At 40.0% G+C, this 16,663-nt stretch overlaps 1 protein-coding gene across 2 annotated transcripts in view; it reads left to right on the top strand.

The window, feature by feature from the left end:
- The window catches only part of LOC138019382 (protein NLRC5-like), a 50,196-nt gene that overhangs the window by 6,066 nt on the left and 27,467 nt on the right, over positions 1 to 16,663 (top strand). The window contains exons 3-4 of one of the 2 annotated variants that reach the window (XM_068866151.1): positions 5,283 to 5,325; positions 6,326 to 6,713. In XM_068866151.1, coding sequence (XP_068722252.1) covers positions 5,283 to 5,325; positions 6,326 to 6,713 — 431 coding nt within the window. The remainder of the gene's footprint in view (positions 1 to 5,282; positions 5,326 to 6,325; positions 6,714 to 16,663) is intronic. The other variant, XM_068866152.1, reaches the window with a different exon arrangement.

The following is a 16,663-nucleotide window of genomic DNA, read 5'->3' as shown; positions in this document are numbered from 1 at the left end:
TACAACCCTGTACAAAGCACTTTTCTATGTCATGAGCTGTTTATTACACATAAGACAAGAATTTTCATTGAAATAGTTTTCTGAACACAAATTAGAAACAAAAACTCACTGACAATAGAACCAAATGAAAAGTTAATAGCAATAATGGAAAATATAGCAATCCATGTAAAATCAAGGAAATAAAGTGCTGAACGGAAAAATGCACTTTCAAATTAAAGTTTTTTTTAAAATCAAATCTACCGGTAAGTACGATATCAATAAATACATGTAGGATTAAGTCTCATTTAGTCATCGCCTGATTCAATATGAAAGTACGATTTGCACGAGATGCACTAGTGATTAGCAACTACAACCCTCCCATCCCATCCCACCATCTTAAAGAAATGCTTTGCCTTATCCTTAAAGAGAATTCATTCCAATTTATTGGAAAAAATTACCTCCAGACCCATGGAACCGCAATGGGTACGAAATGGCAGTTGCATTTGCCAACACGTTCATGGCGGAAATAGAAACAAAATTGATATTTACCAAAGCAACACAAAACTGGTCAATAAAGTGGAAACGTCATATTGACGACATTTTCTCATTGTGGGATTCCAACATACAAGAAATAAACCTGTTCATAAAACAAGCTAACAACTTCCACCCTACAATCAAATTCACGGCTGAAATGTGAGAGATAGAAATAACATTTCTCGACACAATCATATCTAAAGGAGAAAGATTCAGAAATGAATCAATCCTTGACATCCGAACAAATTACAGGCCGACTGAAACCTTTCAGTACACACATTTTACCTCGAGCCACCCACCAGGTGTGAAAAAAAGGTTTTATTAAAGTGGAAGCCCTAATAGACTCCTTAGAACAAACTCTTCTGAAACAGCCTTTAATGACAGTATCACCAATTTTAAATCCTGCCTCATTGCGCATGGCTATCCTTACAAGATGATACAAACAACATTATCAGAAGTCAGCTTCGCCGGAAGGTTGCACACTAAGATTTTGACCGCACTCAACAAAAAGCAAAAGCACAGAAACAAATCTTGCCATTTGTCACAACATACCACCCATCGGTGTGTAACCTTAAAAATATACTCATGCTAAACTGGGACTTAATACAAGATCAGTCTTTGCTGAACACTATATCTTCAAGAATCCGCCTATCCTATCGTACAGAAGAGGTAAATCTCTTTCAGACAGGCTAGTTAAAGCTAAGCTATGAAGGCTACATTCATTTACAGTTAAATCATGCAGGGAGTCCGTACAGGCCTGTCACTAATTTATCCACTGAAAGCTACATTCATCTACAGTTAAATCACACAAGGAGTCCGTGCTGGCCTGTCACTAATCTTTATCAAACTTGAGAAACTATTTAAGCTAATTATAAATAACAAGACCAGTTGAAATATAGTAAAATACAATCTTAATCCTGAATTTAATGTTGAATCAACTAAGCTTAGAGCAAGACAATTTCATAACAACGAATTAGTTTTTCATAAGTATTCATTTAAGAAATACAATAAAATGGAGGAAAAGCTTGATAAAATTATTAAATACTGGTACTTAGCTTTCCATGAACAGGAGAGGACAAAACGCGTAGCCCAACTCCATGTAGTACCCAATGGAGTACCTAAATGGAGTACCCCTAAAAATCCTTTATTGGGCAAATTAGATACTTTATCATCATGGTGAGGCATTTAGATGCACAAATTAGCTTTATTTATTTCAAGCTCTCCAGCACTCCGATTGTTACATACAGTTTGATGCAGTTCATGAATTGGTTGCCATCTTGAAATTTCATAGGTACTTCATGTATCCCTTATTGTACATGTAGTGTATTTAATTTTTTGAATATTTTAGATATTTAGACAAATATTCACTCCTTGATCCTGTATACCCATATAGACCCCTATATATATATGGGTTATTGGCCCAAGCGTGAGGTCAAGATGGCTGGATATTGGCCAAGTTCTTTTTTTGCAAGACTGAGAGGAAGTCTAGGTCCATAAACATGCAAAAAAGAACAAGGCCAATATCCACCATCTTGGCCGAACAACCTTGGTCAATAAAGGATTTAGTATATGGGATAAAAGACCAATAAAAAGATCTTTGATCTTGCGGCACAAAGCAAGAAATCCCGAGTGGGCAGTATACCTCCAACTTGCACGCTTGGGTAGCCAATCACAGCGCACGATTTGGTTCATCTTGCCCGCTCACAGAGCTAGTCATATAATAAGTATGCACAATATACCTATGAATGCCCCTGTAGTGTACAGTGTTTATATTGATGAAATTACCGTGTACAAATAAAGTTTTCCAAATATTCCATTCCATAAGGGTATACATGGGCACACACAGGCCTAAATGGGTATGCTACTGTGTACGATGGATATTTGTCTAAAAATACACTAGTCTAAGAACAATGGATATTTAACAATTATCCTGTGAAATCGGGCGGAATATTTCCTGATACTTAGCCAACGTGACCGTAGGCCAAGTTGGCTAAAATCAGGCAATTATTCTGCAATATTGAGCAGGATGATGGTTTTATTATTCAACACATTGATGACAGCACAACGTTTATTTGAAAAAAAAGATGGAAAAACTAGCATTTTTCTCAGTGACACCAAAAAATTACGTATAACAATCGGAGAGCTGGAAAGCTGGAAGGTACGTACATCTAAATACCTCACCATGTTGATAAGTATTTAATTTGACCAATAAATGATTTAAGGGATACTCCATTTAGGTAATTTTAGGTACTCCATAGGGTTCTCCATGGAGAAGGGCACCGCGTTTTGTCCTCTCCCTCCATGAACAAATCTGCAATCTGCTATATGTTAGTACAAGGAAAGGTTACGTTTATACAAACATTGGCCGTGTAGCACTTTAAACAGAGTTAAAGTGGTACTACGACCAAAAAAAAAATTTGTTTTTCCTTTGGATTTCAAAACTATGTTAACTAAACACTAACTTACCCAAGTTTTAAGTTCTGATTTTATAAAGACACCTGTTTATTTTTGCTGGAATTTTCTTATTTATTGGTCCGCCATTACTAACTTTAAAATCTTGAGAGAGCTGGGTCGAGGAGAAAATGACGTCAAACACTCACTAGTTTAAGAATGCAATGCGTGTGTACGCGGCCTAATTAATATGCAGCACGGGAGTTTCGGGCTTTCAGACTTTTCAACCCGTGCTTTGCATAATATAATTAATTGCGTTTACACGCTGAAATTTTAAGCTAGTGAGTAAGTGATGTCATTTTCTCTAGATCCAACCCTCTGAGGTCCAATCGGCCAGTTTTGAACGTGAGTAATGGAGGACCATGAAATCCAAAACTTACACTCAAAATAAACAGCCTTTGGATAAAACTCAAAGCTCAAAATTTTGCCAGATAGGTGTTAAGCGAACACGCTTTCAAAATCTGAAGAAAAAAAGGAAATGATTTTTTGATCATAGTACCACTTTAACTGAATAGAGTGTAATGTGAAGTGCTCGATTTCTATCCCATATGAACCATGTGAGCGTTAGCCCTACTGATGGAAATGGGCCCACATAAGGACAGAGAAAAACTCTGACCAGGGTGGGAATTGAACCCACAACCTTCGGGTTAGATCTCCGAAGGTCGTGGGTTCAATTCTAACCCGAAGGTCGTGGGCACATTACACTCTATTCAGTTAACTCTGCTATATGTTAGGACGGGTTACCGGTAATTGACATATTGAAAGCAGGCCTTGAAGACTTGAAAGTTGTCTTTTCACTTCACACTAAGCATGAACTGGTAGAGATAATTGTTCAATTCTTTGGCTTCGATGTCTTCAGGATTTCTTTGCTCAAGTTTTTCTCTCTCAGAAATTCAACATCAAGTACCTTCACAACCTCTCCTCTTCTTTTATAGCTCTTGTAGTTTTGTTCTGTTGTTTGGCAATGTAGTCATCAGTTGACTTTTCGAAATGCTTAAATCTTGTGGAGCCTTGAGCCATTGCCCAGGCTGAAAGTACAAGTTTTTTGTACTTTAGGTTCAAGAGTTTTCTCTCTCTGATGGCTTTGCACACAAGGAGCTTGAATTAACTTTAACTTTTTTCTGAATGAAATCAGTGGTATATGCTTTTCGCCTGTGTGAGGAAGCCATTTCGCTGCTGTGATTGGCTATGACCATATATGGTGTGTCACGCTAGACATACCGTGTACCATGACAATGTATACTAGGTATATTAATTATTTTTAAATTAACAATAATATGAATTATTCCATGAGCACAAGTTACAATACAATACATACTTAATTGACCGCTCCCCATAGGGGCTTTTCAGGGCCAATGGAACAATCAACGAAACAACAGAACACAACAACAACAACGGTTAAGAATCCCAACTGGCCGGAGGCAAACCAGTTGGCTATTTACGAGTGCAGCTGGGAAGTTGAACCAGGGACTACCAGGAACAAATTCAGCGAGTGGTCAGAGTGGGTCTTGAACCCGGGATCTCCGGATCTCAAGGCAAGCGCCCTAACCACTGGGCCACACTGCCTCCGTAAAGTTGGATAGGTACAGATAAACTGAAACTGAAATATTGATGTGAAAGCCATTTGACAACCTCATCATAAATAATTATTAGTTTAGGACCTCGTAGTTGGAAAAAACAGCTTGGTGATACTTTGAACTGTTTTGTAAAAGGCAAACAAGCTAGTGTAATTTGTAGTCTTTGAAAAAAATTTCAAGTGCCTAAGACTTGTTTCTTTATTCCAAATAGCAGAAGAATCCAAAAACCATGCGATCATATACAAGCAAAAATTCACCTTTATTGCACTCATTTCACTTTTCTGCAATCTGTAATGGAATTAATTGATGTGCTCTCACCCATATCAAGATTCTGAAATTTTTGCATGTATATAATAATAATTAATGCAATGCAATGCCAGTGCAATCATCTCTGCCAACTGATCATGAGCTACAAGCCACTCAGTTGGGAGCAAGTCATGTAACAGTCTTGCATATGTCGTCCTCTTGGGGCCTTAGCATGCCTTTTTGGCCTGGCCTGTCTTATGCCACGCTAGTTGAGCATTGGACTACTGTGTGGGAGGTCGTGGGATCAAAATCCTGGCCGAACCAACACTCAGGGTCCTTAAATTACTGAGGAGAAAATACTGCCTTAAAGTTTGTAATGACATCTGCAAATGGTTAGACTCTCTAGTCTTCATGGATAAGGACGATAAACCATAATTTCCTGTAATGGCTGAAGAAATATTTCATCAGTTGTTTTTTTCTTAATTAACCGCATAGGGCCCTATTGTGCGAGATCTTCGTGCACAGGCGAGGATTGCGTGTACGTATCATGTAGCATGTAGGTATATGTGCAAAAGCAGTGTGATGGGATTAATTGATGTGCTCTCAGCCATGCATCAAGATTCTGAAATTTTTGCATGTTTATTAATTTAATTTAATTATCAAGTGCTTAATTTAGCAAAGCTGATCCTAGCACGTAATATTGCATTGAAGAACAAACAAATTATATCTAACTTTTCAAGCTATTTCTTTTTTCTTCTGTTAATATGGAATAGCCTCCCATTGGCTGCTAATAACTGCTGAAACTATCCCTTCCTTCCAAATTAAAGGGGTGCCTTAAAAATATTATTATTAGGCAATTAATTGTGTAACTATGCAAAATTCATTTTACAAGTACTGTAATTCAATGTATTGCTACATTGTATACATTAATAAATGTATTTGTACTGATTACCTGTCATCCCCTTCTTTTTTCTTTTCAACAATTCCGAATAATCTTCCAACTGCTCTAGGATTATTAAATACCGGCATGCAATGTATCTATGTAACTGGCCTTGTTTTTGAGAATTCACATAGGTTTTATTTTCCTGCCTCTGTAAATGTGTTGTAATCATTTACATAACTTATATTTCCTGTAATTTTTGTGTGTACTGTAGTTTGTGATGTTGCCTTATCGATTAATATTTGTCTTGCTAATTATTTACTTTCATTTATTATTATGTGTAATTAATTATTAATCTATTTCATTTATTATTTTCAATTTATCTAGCTCAAATGATATCATTATCTGTAATCATCTATTGTAATATTATACTTGAACTATGCTGACTGTAACTCCGCCTGCCTCGACTAGCTTTCCCTATTTGGGGGTGGAACTGAATAGATTTATATGCACATGCTGAATGAATGATATAGGATGATTGATCTGTGTCATGGGATTACTGTATCACAAATCCTCTAATGATTGCAATTAAGACCCCTTGTTGTAGCTTTTTGTTCTTGTTGTTGTTCTTTTGTAGCTGTGTTCTTGTTTTTTGTAGATTCATGGTGTTGCAGTGAGAAAGATGAACAAAAAAGGAAGTAACAGAGTGAAAAAGCGTAGATTGAAAGTTGAATTTGGCTGGAAACATTACATTGGGGACAAGTTTGTTCAGATCAAGAAAGGTAGAGGGGGAGGAAACAGGAAATTTGACATGGAGAGGATTGCTACTTATCAGGATTGTCTGTCAAAAGCCAAAGAACATTTTTTCGCTGATTCAAGCAGTCAATATGGCACACTTTTAGAGATGGAAACACCATATTTGGCAAACAACAAGTTAGATAAAATCAGCGAAGAAGGATTCACTGTTGAAAGATATAAGAAAAGGACTCGAATGAATTTGCCAAGACTTTACTTAGTGACAAAACCCAAGACACAGGCTGATAGCAGTAAGTAACATCATTTAATTTATCTTTAAGTTACAATGTAGTTTGTTGCTGTCTTACTGGAGGCAAAAAGGTTTGAACAGTCACCATTCTTCATCACATGGTCACATCAATCCACAGTTTTTTTTTTGTTTTTTTTTCTGAGAGCTCTTTAATACAGTCCGTACTTCCTGTATCAAGTAATGGTTTATTATAAGTATTATTATTATTATTGTTCTGATCTTTGTACTCTATTTCCCAAATACATTATAATTTATTAGGTCAGATGAGCTAATCACTCTTGCAACAATAATTATTTTTTAAAAAAACACACAACTGTATTAGAAACTTTAATTAGTCTTTTCTTAGAGTGAGCCATTGTGATTATATTAATGCTTTGGTGCGCAATAAAAAACAATACTCACAACTTGGGCGTAAACGAGGGGCAGGGAATGTACTGGCAAGGCGCGGATAAAACCCACCGCCGGTATGGACCACCGGATGAGGGGCCTCGGCAACTAGCCGAGGGGGTGCCTCATGCCTGTATTGCAAGGCGGGCATAGTTGCTGTCATAATGTCCTGGGGCTAAGTTAACCCAGTCCAGCAGAGTAACAATATGCCCCCTCCCTAACGGGGCTTCAGCACAGGGCTGAAGGGGTGCCCCAGGCAGCAATTCCCCGCCCATATTTTATTAAGGAGAACTATTGAATAGGTTACAGAAGCTCATAAGGAAAAAATAAAATAAAATACGAGAGAACCAGAAAGCAAACAGGGCGGGAGGGAGGGATTAAATTGCTCAACGGAAAAAACAGAACTAGTTGAGCTTTGGAAATGTCAAACTGAGAAGGCTCGCATGGCGGGATGAATGAAATAGCCAAACAAGGTAGTCACGTGATGGGAAGTCACGCTCTCCTCCCAGGCACTGCCCAGTATTTGCTTACCAGCATTAACATCTATTTTATTCTAAAATATCATTTAATGCTTTGGTGCGCAATAAAAAACAATACTCACAACTTGGGCGTAAACGAGGGGCAGGGAATGTACTGGCAAGGCGCGGATAAAACCCACCGCCGGTATGGACCACCGGATGAGGGGCCTCGGCAACTAGCCGAGGGGGTGCCTCATGCCTGTATTGCAAGGCGGGCATAGTTGCTGGCATAATGTCCTGGGGCTAAGTTAACCCAGTCCAGCAGAGTAACAATATGCCCCCTCCCTAACGGGGCTTCAGCACAGGGCTGAAGGGGTGCCGCAGGCAGCAATTCCCCGCCCAAAACGCCGAGATAAACGAGGAGTGCCCTGTGCGAAGCCCATTTAGTGGTTTTGTTCCCAATTTGACAGGGAGAAAAAAAATGACCCCATCTCCACGGAGTTGCAATAGCGAGAAGCAAACATTGCCTGCCCCAAAGGTGAAAGTAGAGAACCGACGAGTGGAGATAGGGGTCGAAAGTACGACATGAGCATAAAAATAAAAAAAAAATAAAAAAAAAAATAAAATAAAAAAAAAAAAAAAAAACCAAAGCCAATGGGCATCGCATAGAGACTGGAGGGGATAGGACCCTCACACAAAACAATTAACTGGAGGGGATAGGACCCTCGCACTAGACATTTGAATGGAGGGGATAGGACCCTCGCACAAAAAATTTGACTGGAAGGGATAGGACCCTCGCACTAAACATTTGACTGGAGGGGATAGGACCCTCGCAAAAAACATTCGACTGGAGGGGATAGGACCCTCGCACAAAACATTAGACTGGAGGGGATAGGACCCTCACACAAAACATTCAGCTGGAGGGGATAGGACCCTCGCACAACACATTTGGCTGGAGGGGATAGGACCCTCGTGCAAAACATTTCCGTCAAAATAGTCATTTCCAATAGTACTACATGAACTTGAGAGGGCAGAAAGCCCAAGGAAAGAGAATGTCACAGAAAGCCCTCAAGTGCCGAATGGGCCTTTTTCCTTTTTTGTTTTAAAGGAGAAACATGGCATTAAGCTTAGTATAGTGCTTTCACCCATGTGATGGCTGGCATGTGGCTGAAAAGGGGATGAAAGGCAATCGTATCGAGGAGAAATGAGGGTGGGGGAAGCAAACGCACACAGCAGGCTTCCAGGGGGATGCCAACATGATTGCTGTACCCATAGGTGAAAACACTATAGGTTCAGGACGATACAGGAAAATATGAATTAAGTTATCCAAGGAACTGTCATAGATCATTACTGATTGTTAGAAAAATCCAAGTTGCAATGAGATACTCAAGTGCTTTCAAGGATTCCAGGGGGTTGTTAGCAGGAGGAGCAAGAGGCCAATGACTGAGGAACCTGACATTGTTTCCTTTGGAGTCCTGATGTAAGCTTGGTATGTGTTAGGATTCCAGCGACCCAGAATTTGAAGAGCCAGTTGAAAATGCCAGTGATTCTGCCGGTTGTAGCAGCACCAATACTAAAGCTGTGAGAGGCAGAGGAGGAGCTGTCATTGTCACAGAGGTTTAAGAGAGACCATAAGTTGTTGGTGTGTGAAGTCTGGGTGAGATATGGTCCACAGGAGAAGCTGAAGAGTAGCTGGCCAGGGTCTTGAGTTGCAGTTTTGAGCATATAATCTTGCAGATCACACGATGCATAAAGGTCTGAGTTTGACCTTGCAAAACTGAGCCTGGCTGTCTCCCAGAAAGGGTCAGTTTTGGACTTTTAAATTGCAGTGTCAAATGAAGTAGGGTGAAGGATGTTGGGATGGAAAGAAATGTCTGTTCTAGCAAGGTGGGACTGAGGGTCGAAATTGCCATTGCAGGCAAATTCGCTGCTTCTTAAGCAGCCAAAAAATGAAAGGGTAAATGCAGCCCATAACATAAAGGAGTCAACATTTGGTAGACTTAAAAGGTTGTAACTTAGTATACTTAGATGCTATGGAGAACTGATGAGGTGATCAGGTGGCAAGCCTTCTTGCATTCCCATGGGAGAGCTTGATCCCCCTCAAACTTTTGTGAAGGACTGGCATAGCCAGAATGTCCAGGAGACAGCCAGACTCAATGTGAAGGTTGCCAAGTGCTGCTAGGTAAACATAAACGTGCCGTAGGAGCCTGTATTGCACAGATGAGTAACAAAGGGGATCAGGGTGAACTTGTGAGCAGGTCGAACAGGGAGGGGGATATGGAAAGCTGATTAAAAATGAAGGGGCACTCCGTAGGCCAACGGGGAGGGCTGTGTAGAGGTAGTAGTGGTTTTTCCGGGCCATTCCCTGGAGCTCCCTCAGGGGTGAATGGGGATTATTCTGGAGGCAGGTTACGGGGTCTGAAATTGCGCCTTCCTGGTTGCTAATGCAACGAAAAAAAAAAAAAAAAAAAAAAAATTGAGTACTGGCGACCAGAATTTCACAACTGGTCACCATTGTTAAGGTCAGATCTGTTTGCCAAGAGGTGTCTTACTTTTTATCCTGAGACTGTTTTGAAATAGAAATGAAGGAGTTTTTCCGTTAACAACCTCCATAACCACACAAGCCGTTGTTTCTCATAAAATATGTATTGCAGGGGGAAAAAGCGACTCAGTAAAGAGATTCAAGGACTGGTGTGAGGAATGTACCACTATGGCGGATTGTGTTCGACAGGGTGTGACTAGTGTTTCCGTAGCTGAAATTTTCGACAAACGAGGGGGCAGATAGATTTCATTATTACATGTACATTCGAGGTCGGATACCTTTTCTCTCCAAAATGTGCTCTTTTGAAAGTGAAAAGATAATGCTTGACACATACACAAGACCATGCGGTCGTTGCTTTCTGGTATCCATAAAACAGGTCAAAATGTACAAGTTAATTTGGACCCTGGGTTAGATGTCTGTGTTAGAGGGGGAGGTTTGTGGCTGTTTTCCTACGAAAGTCAACATCATAGGAAGGCCATGCCAAGCCCGCAACTTCCTTTGGGTAATCGAATGGTCGCTTGATAGGGGAACATCTCTACCGCCCTTTGGGGAAAAGAAGTGAGAAGTGCAGAACCAGGGGTGGATCCAGAGTAGTTCAAGTGACGTGCAGAGATCACTCAAATTTCTTCCAAACCTTATTTTTCAGCCCTTTATTGCAGTTCACGAAATCAACTATCCTTCTTGTTTAATTTATTTATTTTTTTTTTTGAGAAAGATGACAAGAAAATCGCTCCCAATTGATCGACAGATAAACAGCTTACTTCAACAACAAATCAAAACAAATCGCGAAATTCTGAAATCCCTGTTCAAGACAATAATTTTTTGCGAAAGAAACAACATAGCCCTCAGAGGTCCACGAGATGATGATCCACAAAATGCCAGTCTTTCTGGAAACTTTCAGGCACTATTAGAATTTCGAATTGACAGCGGTGATCAAACACTGCAACGTCACTTGAAAACTGCACCCAGAAATGCGACATATTTCTTAAACCCGTCAAAACAAGATGATTACGACTGTGGGTGCTATCATAGTGAATAATTTGTCGCAGGAAATCAGGGAGAGCAATTATTTTTCTATTATGTCTGACGAAGCAGCTGACGTATCAAACAAAGAAAATCTTTCAGTGGTGATCAGATTTCTTGATTCAACCAAAACAGTCAGAGAAGGGTTTGTGGGATTCTACCTTTGTGAGGATGGAACGACAGGAGCAGCTTTCAAAGATTTAATATAGCTGATTTAGGAATATCTATGGATGACTGTCGAGGCCAATGTTATGATGGTGCGGGAAAATGGCATTCGGAGAGCACCAAATTTCAAATTTTCTTGGGGGAGCATGCTCCCAAACCCCCCTAGTTTAGTTGGTGCAAATCACTCATGAAAAATCCTGGATCCACCCCTGAGAAAACCATACAGAAAATGCCGACAAGAATCGAGCTGGGCTTACTTTTTCCGAGAGGAGGGGGGGAACTCTTTGTGGTTTACCGATAAAGGAATGGAAAGCCCGGGAAGGTCGTTATCTGAAAGGCGCGAGTTTTCTGGCAGCACCGCGACAAACTCAACATACTCACCCTTTAATGTTGCGCTTTAACTTTGGTTGGAACATACATGTGCTGATAACGGCGACTGTCCTTGAAAAATGGGGAAGGAATGTTGTTGCTGGCACTGGGATGGTTGAGAAGGCTGGCGATGAAGTCGAAGTCGTCGGTGAGTAGCAAATGGCGGGAGTTTGTCGAGGTTGCACAGATTGAGGCGGAGGCTATTGAGGTTGGAGCAGGAACTGATTTGGCGGTGGATTCCTCGATTTTCGTCCACGATGATGGAAATAAGAGTGGCTAACGTGGTTGGGGACGTGTCTGTGTGTGAAGCTCTTCTTGCTTGGACGCCATCTTGGAATAAAATTTGACCGTTTTGACCGCTGTTTCAAGCAGCGCATCGTCAGGGATGGTGACAATTGCTGGTGGGTCTATATAGGATGAAACTTCCTCAGCAGAGGCACTTGAAGTAAAGGGGGGTTCACGGTGGAGCGTGAACGTTTCTTTGCTGGTCAGATGGACGCTTGGTGTACGCGAGCTACAAGATGGTGCGGAAGGAACAACGGTGTGAAGCCGTTCAATAAATTGTTCCCGAGTTCCAGTAATAAATAAAAGGTTTGAGATAGCAAGGGGCGTAAAAAACCGCGTTTGTGAGGTCAGCAAATTCCCCAGCAAAGATTAAATTGCTCAACGGAAAAAACAGAACTAGTTGAGCTTTGGAAATGTCAAACTGAGAAGGCTCGCATGGCGGGATGAATGAAATAGCCAAACAAGGTAGTCACGTGATGGGAAGTCACGCTCTCCTCCCAGGCACTGCCCAGTATTTGCTTACCAGCATTAACATCTATTTTATTCTAAAATATCATTATAATTGCATTTGACAAGTGGGGCCGAACATGTGTACAGCACTAATGCAGACTCAAGATGACCGATCAACTGATCTTGATACATTTTGTATTCCCGTAGATTTTGAAGGGGCAAATGACATCACTATCAATAAATATTTATTGTAACTCACTTAAGATAGAGCATGAAGCTATAAATTTTATACTTTGTCAAACAATGCCAGACTGAGCACAATTGCAAGACACTCATGAATATGCTCACAACGGGCTTAATTTACTACAAAATGTGCTGGTTAACCTTAATTTCTTAAAGTTGCATCATAGTTTTGAATCCCAAAAAGTATTTTTTGTATGTTAGGGTTCCCAAAGCAAAAACAGGTGGTCCTTAAGGAAGTGGTCCTATTTAAAGAATTTTCAATTTTTCTCTAATTTTTTAAGCAATCAGTTTTAAGATAAATTTTCAGCCAAATGGTGTTGGCAATTTTTTATTTGTTGATTAGCTGTATCTTCCATCAAAGTTGAAAATAGTATTTTTGACACAGAATTTAATTAGACAAAATATGGTATAAAATCAAAACAGGCCCAAAAATTGAAAAATGCTGACACTCTTTTGTACATCAAACTGTATTAAAGTAGTCTTGCAAATTTGAGCTGAATCACACAAAAACTTTTGAGTTGAAGCTCCATAACTACTGTAGAGGGTGCCTGTTAGGCAACATTCCAAAGCCTAGAAAACGGCAAGCACAGTTTTCATGGCCAAGTCATCATTGAGTGATCGGCATCGCCTACCAACATTCATGTCATGTAAAGTTCCATCTCCTGGGGAGGTAGGAGGGGACGTATACAAAACATGGACTCCAGGTCCATGGACCACCACTGTGGACCCAGTTCATGGACCCCTTCATGGACCCCTTCATGGACCTGGTCCATGGACTACCCCCGTGGACCACACCTCCTTTTGTACAGTTTCAAGCAGAAAAAACTTTAGACGAGAAAGAGAAGTCATCCTGACACTTATCTGGACAAATTAGGCAAGAGTAATTATTATTGTCTCTTTCAGAGACAAAAAAAAATTCAGGAAGCTTCAACGGGATTCGAGCACATGACCTCTGCAATGCCGGTGCAATGCTCTACCAACTGTTCATGAACTACGAAGCCACTCAGTTGGGAGCAAGTCATGTAACAGTTTTGCATATGTCATCCTCTTGGGGCCTTAGTATGCCTTTTTGGCCTGGCCTGTCTTTAATACCACGCTAGTTGAGCATTGGACTACTGTGTGGGAGGTCGTGGGATCAAAATCCTGGCCTGACCAACACTCAGGGTCTTAAAATAACTGAGGAGAAAATGCTGCCTTTGTAATGACATCTGCAAATGTTTAGACTCTAGTCTTCATGGATAGGGACGATAAACTGTAATTTCTTGTAACGGCTGAAGAAATATTTCATCAGTTGTTTTTTTCTCAATTAACCACATAGGGCCCTATTGTGCGAGATCTTCGTGCACAGGCGAGGATTGCGTGTACATATCATGTAGCATGTAGGTATATGTGCAAAAGCAGTCTGGCAAAGTTCCCCACAAAGTGTTGTTCATTGACCCTGAAAGCCACTAGGGGAGCGCTTGGTCAACAATATATTAGGTGGTGTAGGTGTCTATAAGAGACAATTACTTAAATCAGTAGCCCATACCTAGATGCAACTGGCTTTGTTTCTTGCAGAAAAGATTGACTGAAAATAGATTGGTCCGCAAAACTCTTTTGACATAGGCTTAATATGGAAGTTGTTCGTTCCTGGTCATGGGCTCCTGCGTAAATTGTCGAGATAAGTGCGACGATAACTTCTCTCTTTCGTCTAAAAATTTTTCTGCTTGCAACTTTACAAAATAAGGCTTGGTCCACAGGGGTAGTTCATGGACCGGGTCCACAGGGGTGGTCCATGTTTTGTATATGTCCGGTAGGAGGTCATGCGAATTACTTTCTCTGTCCTTACACTTCCCAATAATAACATTTTTCTTTTTCCGATTGGTCCATGGGCAAATATCATCTAAATACATTTTTCTCTGTCGTCCTCTTGCTTTATTAATAGCAACTCCTTTTATCTCATGACATGTCCATGTTTGCCAATAAAATCACACTTTGTCAAATGCTTTCTCGTTGAAGCTCAAATAGATTATTGTTTTGAACTTGTATCAATTTCTCTCACTTATCATCCTCAAGGCTTCACGCAGGTACCTTAATTAAAAGTTTTTTTTATATACCCAAACTGCATGTCTGCTATTTCTGTTTCTAGCTTACCAAGAATTATTTTTTCAACAATTTTGAGCAGCAATTTTACGGCATGAGCCATATAAGACTTATCGTTCTATGGTCTTTGCATCAGTGACCTTCGGCTTTATCGGTACACTGTCTAATGAAAGCTGACTTCACAAAGTCCTCTGGTAAGTGACCTACAGCTGTAGCTGTCGTGTAAATCTTGGTCAGCAACGTCAATAGCTTAAATTGTTTGCTGTATCATTTCGATTACCATGCCATTTTGTCCAGTTGCTTTAATTTCCTTCTTTCATCTCTTTTATAGCACATTCCACTTCAGACATCAATGTAATGGATCGAGGATCTTCCACTTCATTCTTCAAAATGCTTTCATCTACATTGTATTGTGTCCAGTCTATCTGCGTCTTCAAACAATTCACATACAAATTAGTTATTCAATCCATCTCTCCGTGATGTTCTCTTTCTTGTAGCAAAGCTTCCTATCTTTAATAATTATTGTTCTTGATGACAGCTGACAACACATTCGACTTTTTGAAATTTGTTATGTCTTCACTTTTTTATGTACCTCTTTATGTGAGTGCTTTTTGATAAGTTGCTCCACCTGTAGACATTGGTCATTCATCCACCCTTCTTTTGATTCGTTACATTTCTTTCCTATTTCCCGATGTTTCCTCTGATATTCTTCTGAGAGCCATTTGAATTTCATCCTTTCATCCATGGTGTTTTCTTTCATCTTTCTACTTTATTGAGTACTTCTGTAGCAGTTTCGTTTAGTGTGTTCTTGCTAATGTCCCATTCTGTGTCAACTTGATCGATTTGTTCTGGGCCATATTCGACATTATTCTGCACTTCCATGCCATTCAACTTTTCAGATATCTTGGCACCGAATTCATTTCGCTTCTCTGGATTTGCTTTCAGTGGCTGAACATTCATACACACGACACTCGTGGCTTTTTCCAGCTTCTTCAAGCTGATTCTGAAATTTATCACTACTGGGTTATGGTCTGAGTTGCAGTCAGCTCCTGGGTATGCCCTTGCCAGAGTATACCATTTCATTTGGTACTATACACATGTATATTAATCAACTTGATTGCAGATCCTATTAAACAGAACTGTCTACCAACATTAATCCTGTTAAATATACCCAATCAGACCAAAGAGTTTTTTTGATGGGTTCGAATCATTATGGTCTTGGCATTTAACACGGGAAACATTAACGGGAGGGTTTTCATTAATTTTGGTTTAAGATTGCGCAATTAAGCCTTTAAATTGCACCAACAGTCCACTTTGTAGAGAAGAAAAGAAAGAAAATTCAGTGACTTTGCTGTGGTTTGAAGACCACAGGTTCTTCAAGCACACAAGCCCTAAATTTAGTCCAAAGCTGCGGCAATTGCCTTGGTTGACGCAACTTGACAAATTAACACAAAACTTGCAGACCACTTATCTTATATTGCTTCATTTCATCAACGATTAGGAGAGAAGCTTTAGGGATGAATAATTGTGCTTGTGCCTTTGCTACGCAGGTAGTATGTATGTGTGATTTATTGGTTTAACTTCAGTAAAAAGTTTAAATTGAATAGACAAAGCATTTTTGCCATGTATCTAGCCTGCGTGGCAGGCCGAAGAAAGGAGCGCCGCAGTGTACTTTTTGTACGGCCCGCCACGCAGGCTACCATGTATCTGGCTATTGCCTTTCTTGATTCAACCATAATTTCGTCGTCAGTATCAATTATTTTGAATTCTGTTTTCACCGTATTGATAAAACTCTCACCAAGTACCAGAGCCTTACGGCTCTCGCCGTACTGAACAAGAACCTAAATAATAAATTTAATTAAAATACATTTATTATGCTTATGAATTCAAGCAAGCATACACAAGTTGCACGAAGAAAACTCATGAATATTCAAACATATGCAAAAA

Source organism: Montipora capricornis, chromosome 10 (genome assembly GCF_036669925.1).
Source record: "Montipora capricornis isolate CH-2021 chromosome 10, ASM3666992v2, whole genome shotgun sequence".
Taxonomy (NCBI): domain Eukaryota; kingdom Metazoa; phylum Cnidaria; class Anthozoa; order Scleractinia; family Acroporidae; genus Montipora; species Montipora capricornis.
The sequence above is the reverse complement of the archived record's forward strand: the minus strand, read 5'-3'. Positions and strand labels throughout refer to the sequence as shown.